Source organism: Malus domestica, chromosome 12 (genome assembly GCF_042453785.1).
Source record: "Malus domestica chromosome 12, GDT2T_hap1".
In the NCBI taxonomy this organism is placed as follows: Eukaryota; Viridiplantae; Streptophyta; class Magnoliopsida; order Rosales; family Rosaceae; genus Malus; species Malus domestica.
In genome coordinates this window covers 22468893-22481160 of record NC_091672.1, presented here as the reverse complement: position 1 = coordinate 22481160, position 12268 = coordinate 22468893, and the positions used below count along the sequence as shown (strand labels likewise).

Below are 12268 nucleotides of genomic sequence, written 5' to 3'. Positions count from 1 at the left end.
CCTAGAATGGGTCGAACTCAAACTAATAAAACCCTCTTCGAAAAAATGAACGAGGGTGAAATTGTGTCGAGGGAATGATTTGTTTACATATTATGTACAATTTTTGCTCAACAGCCCCTGATTCCGCATTCTTCAAATTTGTAAGCCCACGTAATCCGATTCCCTGCACTAACTTCTGAAATGTGCACTTTGGTAGAGATTTGGTGAACAAGTCTGCTAAATTTTCATTGGAACGGATTTGTCTAACTTCAATAACTTTAGCCTTCTGAAGTTCATGTGCGCTGAAAAATCTTGGAGATATGTGTTTAGTCTTATCACCCTTAATGAATCCTTCATTCATCTAGGCGACACAGGTTGCTTTATCATCATGGATGACAGTTGGAGTGTTTGTCTTTGAAGGTAGACCACATGAATTCCGGATGTGATGGATTATTGATCTTAACCAAGAACATTCACGACTTGCTTCATGTAAAGCAATTATTTCCGAGTGATTGGAAAATGTAGCAACTAGCTTTTGCTTCGTTGATCACCATGAAATTGCAGTATCTCCATTAGTGAACACATATCCATTTTGTGAGCAGGCTTTATGCGGATCGGAGAGAAAACTAGCATTTGTGTATCCAACAAGGATCTGTTCATTTGTGGGCTTGTCTGAGTAGAAGAGACCCATATCTGTTGTCCCACGAAGGTATCATAGAACATCTTTGACTCCCTTCCAATGACGAATGGTTGGAGCAGAGCTGTACCTTACTAACAAGTTAACTGAAAAAGCTATATCTGGTCTAGTACATTGTGCTAAATACAGTAAAGCACCTATTGAGCTCAAATATGGTACTTCTGGACCAAGGACTAGTTCATCATCCTTTTTTGGACGGAATGGATCTTTCTTAATGTCCAAAGAACGAACGACCATTGGGGTGCTAAGTGGATAAGCCTTGTCCATGCCAAATCGCTTCAGTATTTTTTCAATGTAAGTTGATTGATGAACCAAAATTCCATTAACACAATGCTCAATCTGCAGGCCGAGACAATATTTTGTTTTCCCAGGGTCTTTCATTTCAAATTCACTTTTCAGATATTCAGCAGTTGTATTGAGCTCTTCAGGGGTTCCAACTAGGTTCATATCATCGACGTATACTGCCACTATAGCAAATCCAGTATTTGATTTCTTAATGAACACACAAGGGCAAATGACATTGTTGGCATATCTTTCTTTAATCAAATATTCACTGAGACGATTATACCACATTCGCCTAGATTGTTTCAGCCCATATAGTGATCGCCTAAATTTGATTGAGAACATACCTCGTGGTTTGTTAGTTGCTTCAGGCAACCCAAGTCCTTCTGGGACTTTCATATATATGTCAGTATCTAATTCTCCATATAGATACGCGGTGATGACATCTATAAGTCGCATGTCAAGTTTTTCTGAAATCACCAAACTTATTAAGTAACGGAATGTAATTGCGTCTATTACAGGAGAGTATGTCTCTTCATAATCAATTCCAGGTCTTTGTGAAAAACCTTGTGCAACGAGTCGTGTTTTATATCTTGCAATCTCGTTTTTCTCGTCGTGTTTCCTTGTGAATACCCATGTGTAACCTACGAGGTTCACACCAGGCAGGGTTTGTATTACTGGTCTAAAAACACTTCGTCTTTTCAAAGAATTTAAATCTGCCTGGATTGCATCTTTCCAATTAGGCCAATCTTGTCTCTGTCTGCATTCATCAACATAGCGAGGCTCAATATCATCACTTAATATAATTTCCGTGGCTATTGCAAATGCAAACATGTCGTCGATGATTATTTCATTTTGATTCCACAATTCATTAGTACATGCATAATTTATGGATATTTCTTTGCTTTCGTGTCCTTTTGTCTATTTAGGGACATGTGTCTCATCAAGGACATTTTCTTTTTCTAGAAGTACATAATCATGAATTGTGGATTTATCATTCATTTTCTTTTCTTGAATGATTTCATTTGGGTTCAACTGTGCCTTTATCTTTCTCTTTCTAGGGGCTGAATCTTTTGAACTTGGGGGTCTACCACGTTTCAGGCATGCACTGGATGAATCATTCACTGCCACTTTATTTTGCCCAATAGGGACATCAATTCTTGCAGGTACATTTGCAGCTAGTATATGTGACTTTGTTACTTTCGAAGCATCATTAAATGCATCTGGCAATTGATTAGCAATACCTTGAAGATGAACGATCCTTCACTTCATTTTCACATTGAGTACTTCGTGGATCAAAATGAGATAAGGTGGGAACAACCCATGTCAGCTCTTGTCGTTCTTCTGGAACAGTCTTTTCTCCCTCTAACGATGGGAAGACCGTCTCATTAAAATGATAATCAGCAAAACGAGCTGTAAACATATCACCAGTCAAAGGTTCCAAATATCTAATGATATATGGTGAATCAAAACCCACATAAATTCCCAGTCTGCGCTGATGTCCCATTTCAGTTCGTTGTGGCGGTGCAATAGACACATAAACAGCATAACCAAAAACTTGTAAATGTGAAGTGTTTGGCTGATGTCCAAACACGAGTTGTATTGATGAGTATTGGTGGTTGGCTATGGGTTTCAGTTGCTGCATGTAAGATGGCATGTCCCTATGCAGAGAATGTCAATTTCGTTTTCATGAGCAGAGTGCGGGTTAGTAATTGAAGCCGCTTGATAAATGCCCTGCTAAACCATTTTGAGTATGGACATGAAGAACAAGATGTTCAACATCAATGCTTAGTGCCATGCAGTAATCAGCAAAGGTTTGAGACGTAAATTCACCAGCGTTATCAAGTCAAATGGACTTAATGGGATGATCTGGGAACTGTGCTTGCAACTTAATTATCTGAGCAAGAAGTCTCGCAAAAGCTACATTTTGAGTAGACAATAGGCAAACATGTAACCATCGGGTAGATGCATCAACCAAAACCATAAAATATCGAAATGGTCCACAAGGTGGTTGAATAGGTCCATAAATATCCCCTTGAATTCTTTGCAAAAATGATGGGGATTCATCATCAACCTTTAGTTGTGATGGTCTAATTACCAACTTCCCTTAGGAACAAGCCTTGCAAGGGTTATCATTTGAGACATCAATGTGTCTGCTCAATAATGGATGTCCATTAGAGTTGGTAATGATTATACGCATCATGGTAGATCCTGGATGACCCAGACAGTCATGCCAAAACATGTAAACTTTTGAATCCATGAACTTCTGGTTCATGACAACATGTGCCTCAATTGTCTTTATGTATGTATAATACAATCCACTCGATAAACTACGCAACTTTTCCAATATACGCTTATGGGTATCATGGGAGGTAATGCATAAATATTCCACATTTTCTGCACTTTTCATTTCAATGTGGTATCCATTTAGGCGTATGTCTTTAAAGCTTAACAAATTTTGAGTAGATCGAGTGGCGTACAATGCATTTTGTATCGACAATATTGTTCCATTTGGTAACATAATCTGGGCTTTTCCTGAGCCTTCAATTACATCTGATTGTCGTGATATTGTTGTTACCTTTACTTTTGCAAGTACCAAGTTCGAGAAATACTTTCGATCTCGAAGTATTGAATGCATGGTTGCGCTGTCTGCAAGACAAAAGTCTCCGCCATTGCTCTTGTTTTGAGAATAACCATAAATTTTATCCATGTTCTCTGAGTAAAGAAATTTCAGTTAAAAAGCAGTTTATTCATACTGGAATACTACTTTTATTGAATTGAAAATGAGAGCATGAAACCACAATTACAAATAACAAGAGTACATTAAACATAAATGATTCAATCAGACCCATAAACTTCATTCCCTTTTTCAATAATAAAGTCTGAAGCATCCATGTGGGTTGTGTTTAACTGTCCAGATAAATTGGTCACTGGATTAGGTCTTTCTATTGGTTGAGCTTGGTCGTGGAAATTGGTCTTGACACCCTTCTCCTTGAGGGAGGCTTGATACATATCCACCAGATGCTTTGGGGTGCGACAAGTACGTGCCCAATGTCCATTGCCACCACACCTATGGCAAACTCCTTCAGGATTTCCAGGAGTGTTCATATGAGCTTTGTCTTTCAGGCGATTTGCATTCTTAAAGCTTGGGCCTAAATTATGCCTTGGGACCTGGTTATGAAACTGAACACCATGGTTTTTGCCTTTCCCGATCCACCTGCCTTGCTTGTGGCCACGTCCTTGTTTGTAATTATTACCACGAGAGGATATGGCATTCCTTTCAAGGGAAGCAACATTCACTTTTGGGAATGATGCTGATCCGATAGATCGGGACTGATGATTTTTCATCAGGAGCTTATTGTTTTGTTCAGCTATCAAGAGCATAGAAATCAGCTGGTTGTATTCAATGAAGCCTCGCGCTCAATACTGCTGCTGTAGGAGCACGTTAGAGGCATGAAATGTGCTAAAAGTCTTTTCCAGCATATCTTCCTCAGTAATGGTATCCCAACAGAGCTTCATCTGAGAGGTAATTTTGAACAACGCGGAATTGTACTCAGCCATTGACTTGAAATCCTGGATCTTTAGGTGAGTCCATTCATAGCGAGCCTTTGGAAGAATCACTGTTGTTTGGTGATTGTATCTGTTTCTCAATGCCTTATAGAGAGCTAACGGATCTTCAACCATTAAATACTCGCTCTTTAGTCCCTCATCAAGATGGTAATGAATAAAGATCATGGCCTTGGCTCGATTTTGAGAGGATGATATGTTTTCTTCCCTAATGGTATCTCCAAGATTTGCTGCTTCCAGATGGATCTTGGTATCCAGTACCCAGGTAGTGTAATTATTCCCAGTAATGTCCAGGGCAGCAAAATCAAGCTTTGCCAAGTTTGCCATTTTCTTTTCTAAAGGAAAAATGGGGTGTGTAAGAACTTGCAATAATATGTATTCTAGAGGAATATATTGTTAGAACTTCTTGTTCTTACAAGTTTTTTATCTTTAGGCCAAAATGATAAGTACTTGAAACTTCAGGCTTGAGATTTACATGACTAATGAGAAAGGGGATTGTACCGCACCATTCTCATCGAAACAAGTATAGGAAGGGTGATTATTCCGCACCACTTTAAACAGCAGGAAAATTTAAATATACAAAGCAGGGTAGACAATTATATCACACCACCTAAAATTGCGATAAAATTTAAGATCCAGAGCATGGTGGGTGATTATTCCACACCACCTAAAATTGCGATAAAATTTAAATATGCAGAGCAGGGTGGGTGATTATTCCACACCACCTAAAATTGCAATAAAATTAAATAGCAAGCAAATTTAAATATGCAGGATAGGGTGGGCAATTATACCGCTCCACTTAAAATTTGCAGTAAAATTAGATCTGCAGTCCAAGATAGGCGATGATATCACACCATCTTGGATTGCATAAATAAACACTGGGTTAGTAGTCAAGAGTTATACCAAATAAGAAATCAAAGATATAAGTAACTGTTAGGTTGAGAACTAGAAGTAGACATGGTGCAAACAGTTCTTCGCGAGGGTATATCCAGTAATTGAGGCAGAGGAAGAAGAAGAACAGTAAAAACCTTAGAAGAAACATTTTTTTTTCTTTTGATGAAGGGAAATGAGAAATGATTAGAGAGTCGTACTGATAACGTGTTATAAATAGGTAAAAGTTAGAGAGATAACCTTTGCTAGGGACATGAGCGAAGCAGTTGCAAAATATTATACCAACACAAAATGATTGCAGAGGAAGTGATGTATATTATTGCTATTAGTTGTTTTTCTCTTCAAGTCTAATTTGATCAAATGTAGTGCTCTATTTATAGAGCAACCTCATAGAAAACAAACAAATGACACTATTAAACTTGTGAAAGGGTTACTATATACATGTGGGCAAACATACCCACCATTTTACAACACTCAATTCATTATCTTATTTTATCATTCATGCTATATTTTCACCCATTATAAATAGTTTAAAAAAACAAACACTTTCTTCCTTCCTACCTATATTCTTGAAATATCCCTAACGGTTTTAAATTGTAAATAAACTAAATAAAAAGAATGATTGAATATTGGAGATTTAAAAAAAAATGGAACAACCACGAGAGTCCCTGCCCAACTCAACCGACAGCAACCACAACCAGGCACCATAACATCTTTTTTTCTCTTTGATGTTAGGAAAGTTACCTTCCTTTCTTTTTCTTCTTATTTCTCTATTCATCTATCTCGTTCTTTGTCCCCCTATTAGACTTGGACTTAAGATTCATTTCCATATTTATCCCAAAATTACAATTCAGAATTAAGGGTTGGAAAGTAGGAAGAAAATCATAGATGGAACTAGAAAATACGTTTGCATGTTGCTGCGGGAACCAGCTGCTTCAAGCATAATCGGAAAATAAAACACACTTAAATTGAATAAATTCAACATAATTATGAACAAACAGAGGGATACATAAGTGAATGAGATCGATAAGATAAGCAGTTTTGCTTTTATATACATTTAAGTGAGTTGGCATATAAACACATTGTACAATGAGTGGGAAGAAACTTTACGTCTTTGATTAAAAAGAGATGGTTTCCAAAAAAGTTTTGTTTCTTTAAGAAAAAGAAGACATAGAAGAAACATTCAAGTAGCTAATTTTGTTACCACAACTGTTCAAAGGCAAAAATAAGCAGAAGATCTGTTTCCATACGAAATTGAAGAAACAGAAGCAAGCTGCATTTTACACATATTTTTCCCCTACAGTTAAGATGGCAAAATATATGTCCTGCAACCTACATACCTCACTTAGCAGTTAGCAAAACACAGAAAAAGTGGTGTTTGAGCATGTAAGTTGTCAAGCACAGATGTTCAAACAAAAAAAATATGCAGCATGGTGTGCATCATTCGATCATGGAGAACGTGGTTGTTTACTTTTTCTAGGATTGGACATCTTCAACACTATAGCAAAAAACATAAATCATAATGAAACAAGGGTAGCCATTATGGATGTCATTCAGGCATGTGTGCAAAAAAAACAAATTGTAATTTACCTATCTTTGTTTTTTTTTGGGCTGAGATTTTGTCCTGAGGGCTGCAATTGGAACTCTATTGGCAAGTTCGATCTTGACAACAACCAGATTGTGGAATTCTGCTGCAATTATGGCAGAATTAATTCTGCTGCAAGGGTAGACATAAACGTGATAGTTATGGAAAAGAGTGCGAAATAGCGGTTGACAGTTTTTCATGACTGCAAACATATAACCAAGAGAAGCAAGTAGGGTTAATAAGATCGACACATGAGAGCATTATTCGGAAGGGAAATTTTACCTGTCAGATTTGTTTGGTTGATTAGGGAACAACGTTCTTTTCGAAGGCTTGGTGGCTGCAATTGATTGGGGTTGTTGATTCAGTGGTTAAGAAGGCGTCAATAGGGCGGGAGTCACTTAACTGATAATTTGTTTTGCTGCGGTGGGAACATGCATTTATGGTTTAATTAAGGGGATTGTTAGCTCAAAGAGTGGCTCTGTGAACGATGAAATCTGTCTTCCTGAAGTTACTGTTCTAATTTCCAAAAGAGAGCTGAAATGTTTTTTACTAGCCCACCAAATTTGTAAGAATTGGTGGCACCATAAAAGGATCCTTATATCATTCTTGCATCACCAAAGTGTGGCAAGAAACACGAAGTATTTTTTTGATGTATCTTCCTATTATGAGGAAATCGTGTTGATTCGTGTTATCTTCCAAAATAAGATTGATTTTGAACCTGTGCAAAAGGAGTACATTCTTGTGTTAGACAACCATGACTGATAATATCAATCTTGTGAGCAATCTAGAAAATGCATTAGAACTAACGTAATACAGGGTATGAATGAATAACATGGACAGAAAGACACACAAATCATTTAGATTGATATCACTCAACATGAATAAGCTATGCAAAATAAAGAGCGTTTATTGAAAAGTTTTAGTTAACGAAATTTGCAACAATAAAGTATACATTGTTTGTTGGCCAATTTTATAAAACTAAAGCAGAAACGGAAAAAATGCTTCCCAAAGTCTGCAACGTAAACTCCACTGTTGCAGGGGTCAAAAGTAGCCATAGTATAGTGGGGATGGAGACTACCCCAAAATTAATTGCATCAAAGATCAATTCAGGCATCATAGTGATTACAAAAGCATATGCCGGTTGGATAAACGTCTGTGTTTGTGTGTTTACATAAAAGTGAATTGAAGATGTTGCAAATTCAGCCATCAAGTATAAATATATACTGAAATACACCATTTGACATAGAAAAATTTACAATTTATAAACATAAAAATGGTAGTTTCATGACACGTGCACATTTTTTCTATAAAGTTCAAAGTGTTGTAAAATCGACGGTGTGTGCAGTGGAATAAATGAAGCAAGACACAAAATTTACGAGGTTCCTCTACAATCAGGGTGACTGGAGTACGTCCTCGGGGTAGCAATGGTGCTTTCATTATAATTTGGAATAATAGGAGTACAAACATAATTCTCTCTATTATCTCCTCTCCTCTTCCTCTCTTTTCTCTCTTCCTCTTCCGTGTCTTTCCTTACTTTTGATGTTGTGGGGAGTTTGTATTTATATAGAAAATATGAGTCGTGTGAAGCAAGCTTCGATAGACAGTGGAAGGGCAACTTGCCCATTATTTAATTATTTGAGTGGACATCCACTATTCTAAAACACTCTCTCTTGGATGGCCACAAGTCTTCGATTGACTCGTTAAAATCTTGATCTTTTTTGGATGCTCCCCCTGATGAGTATCTCCCCCTAATTTCAAATCATTTTGGCTGATCGTTGATCATTATGCTTCAGTCTCTTAGCAAGAAGAGTTGCCGAAAAAAAGTGTTTTACTTGTTGTTAACTTTCTACAGGCTATTTCTTGAACTGGGCTAGAGGGCTTTCTGCTAAACTTGCATCAAAGGTCTGAATTTACTCATTTTATCTGGAGCGGAATTTGATTCAAGAGTGGTGGACACTTGATCTTGAATCGAACTTGTGATTTCTTCAAGATCCTAGGGACTTGTCCTTGAATGAAATGGAACCACGAGCATCTCCATATGACAAGTGATCTTCGGCTCCGTCAGGGATGAATCGGCACGTGTTTTGTTGTGCTTGTCTCCACATGCTTCAATGTATCATTTTCACTTGTCTTATCTATTCCTCTTGCAGAAGTGGTATTTTTCCTAGTTTTTCCCCATGCAGGTTTGGCATCTTCTTTTGCAGTGTTTGCCCTTTGATGCAAGAGTGTAATGCAAACCTTGCATTTGAAAAGTCATTCAGAACATCATTTCTTAGTGACTCATCATGCTTGGCAGCTCAAATCATCATATCAACAGTTGAAAATGAGTACTCGAGAGCAATGCTAGGTAAGCAATCAGGAAAGTTCCAGGTAGTCGGTTCCTTACCGAAAGTTTAAGTGGAGGTTCCGACATATTGCTTTCTTTATCCTTGTCTTTGCAGGTAAGAACAAGGACAAAGGAAATGACAGGGGGATTGCATGATATGAGATACTCTTACTCTCGTCCCTAATGATATAAGATAATCTTGCTCTGGTGTGACTTGTTTTGAAGAGGTATTCTCAGAAAGGAAGAAAACTGAGTATTTTGAGATGCTTTGTTAAAGATGCATTCTCAGAGATGAGGAAGAGTTAGGTATTCTTGCAGGTATGCCTTGTAATAGAGCACATAGGTCGACATATATAAGGATTTCCCAATAGCAGGTAGTGGTGATGTGCTTTTACTCTTGTAAGCAATTGTGGTGTAATTAGAACAGTAAGATTTATGCGTTTTCAACTTTGTCAGATATCTTTGACAAAGTTGCATGCGATATCTGAAAAAGCTGAGATTGCATCTAAAAAATGCCAACGAACTTTATTCAGGAAAATCTGGCTTTTGAAATTCAAGAGCCGTGCCACTTCGATCTCAGAACAAGTGGCTCTGTTACTTCTTCTTTTATAGAGACATCAATTATGTTCAAGAGTATGCTCAGAAAGTTGTTGCTTGTAGAAATTTTCCTTTTCTTGCACTTCTAAGATTTTATTTGACCTCATTTTTCCTTCATCATTTTTTAAAATGGCTTGCCCATCTAACATTTACTTAGATTTAAGTCTTATGAGTGATATAGACGAGCAGCGTCAGGATAATATATGGCACCCGTCATTCTTATCTTCAAATGTCCTTTTACAGTTGGGAACTCTGTGATGAAGAATAACATAGCCATTACTGTGGCAGCTAAGAATCTTCTCACTCCAAAGGATAACAGAATATTTTCAAAACGGTCTGATGAGTCGGTTGTTCAAGACTCCTTGGCTCTCAGTATTCAGTGTGCAGACTTTGTATCTAATATGGGTCAACGCTTACTTGCTCAAACTCGCCAAGTTGAATCATTGATGGTTGAGGTGGCAAGTCTTAAATAAGAGATCAGAGAGCTCAAGCACGAGATTAGAGTATTACACGTGCTTGCAAATAATTACTCTACGAGCATGACAAAAAAGCTCGACCAGTTGCAGGAATCCGAAGGTCAGATTCAAAGTGATCACCAGAGGTTCATTGCTAGATTTCGAAAGCAACTGATGCCTTCCCTTTCTGGTGTTTTGCCAAGTACTGGGGTGCCACATGATCAATCTCTAGTGCCTCACCCTTCTGGGGTACTTTCGAGTACTGAGGCTTTACATGAGCAACCTTTGTGAAGGCTCCATCCTGTTTGTTTGTTTTAACTCATGTGTATGCACATGATGATACTCACTAAGGCAATTTATACCATGGCTAGAATTACTGCCTATTGTTTTAATTTCTCGAAGATATTAATAAATAAGCTTTATTTCATTCAATGTATTGTGCTAAATACAATAAAGCATATACTTCACTAAGATGTGGTACTTCTAGACCAAATATCAATTTATCTGTACCTTCACGAAGATAAATGATCATTCTTAGTGTCGACATCATTTGAGTATTTAACTCACAATCTTCAATCCATATGGTTCTTTAATATCATAAACACCACGGATAAGATTCTTGTTGGCATATTGTTCGATTTGTAACTCGAGACAATATTCATCTCAACACTTTATAATATTTCTTGACTCATCAGGAGTTCTAATTTAATAATATCAAGAGATTTTAGTATGTTGCAACAATATCATAATGATAGTACTCACTAAGGCAATTTATACCATCCATTGATATTGAGTACATAATTTATGCTTTATCCTTCGGGGGCTTACTTCAAGCAATTTGAATCCTTCAGGGATTTTCTACACTTCATGACATATTTTCCTTTGAAATTTATATGGGGATATGATGTGGGCGACTCACAACCCTTCATATATAATTCTCCATTCATATGAACTTGTTTACAACCTTGTGTCATATCATGTGAGTGTATTTCATTGTATGCCCAATGTAACCTCCTTGGTTCAACATCTTTTTGGCTATTTGTATCATATTCAAATATATATAGGTTCATTTCTCCACGTTCTTACAAAATTGTAATGGAATTGCCTTTTTCCATTTTGGCCAATAATTTTTGTTGACGAAAAAGAACGGGACTCAATATCAACACAACTCATTGATGAATTTAGTAGCTACTTATAAAAACCAAAATTACCATTGGTTATCATCAATTCGTGATCCCATATTCTCATGTGCATGCGCATGCATAAAATTTTTTCATTTCTTTTGGATATCCATTGGCTCTTCAAGGGCATTACACTATCTCTTCCAGGATAGTCATAATTTAGAGAATGCGTATCATAACCTCTTCTTGAGCGTTATAGAGCTTGGATTTTAATCTCCACTTCCGGGAGTTGAGTCATTGGAACCTATATGTCTATCATGCTTCATGCATGAGACATGAACATTCCCATGTCTGCGAATTGTCCTTTCTGGGACGTATATCCATGCGGCGACTGTCATGCTTCTAGCATGCAACAGTTATGCTTCGGGAATGCAATAGTTCAATAGTGTCATATTCTTCCTCTTTCGGAAGACTAATTTTTTTTTTTGAGTCTGAGGGTCTGCCACGCTTCGGCGTGCAACAGATTAATCATTTACTGCCTCATTATTTTGTCCAACAGGGACATCAATTCTTGTAGGCACATTTGCAGCAGATATATGTGATTTCATCACTTTCGTTGCATCATTAAATGCATCTTGCATTTGATACATCGTTGCATCATTCAATTATTCTTACTTCATTTTCATATTGATTGCTTCGTGAATCAAAATAAGACAAATTCTCTTCGTTCTTCTGGAACGGTCTTTTGTTATCATTCTTCTGGAACGA

At 37.2% G+C, this 12268-nt stretch overlaps 2 protein-coding genes across 2 annotated transcripts; both read right to left on the bottom strand.

The window, feature by feature from the left end:
- Nucleotides 1-3796: 3796 nt before the first annotated feature.
- On the bottom strand, nucleotides 3797-4306 carry LOC114820016 (uncharacterized). Its single transcript, XM_029089861.1, has one exon. It carries the CDS (start codon nucleotides 4304-4306, stop codon nucleotides 3797-3799), a length of 510 nt encoding a protein of 169 aa, XP_028945694.1.
- A 72-nt stretch (nucleotides 4307-4378) lies between these two features.
- LOC139189880 (uncharacterized) lies at nucleotides 4379-4852 on the bottom strand. Its single transcript, XM_070809134.1, has one exon. It carries the CDS (start codon nucleotides 4850-4852, stop codon nucleotides 4379-4381), a length of 474 nt encoding a protein of 157 aa, XP_070665235.1.
- Between the last annotated feature and the right edge of the window lie 7416 nt (nucleotides 4853-12268).

Coding starts and splice junctions, on each gene's coding strand:
- LOC139189880 (XM_070809134.1), bottom strand. CDS start 4,852: ATGGCAAACTTGGCAAAGCTTGATTTTGCTGCCCTGGACATTACTGGG.
- LOC114820016 (XM_029089861.1), bottom strand. CDS start 4,306: ATGAAAAATCATCAGTCCCGATCTATCGGATCAGCATCATTCCCAAAA.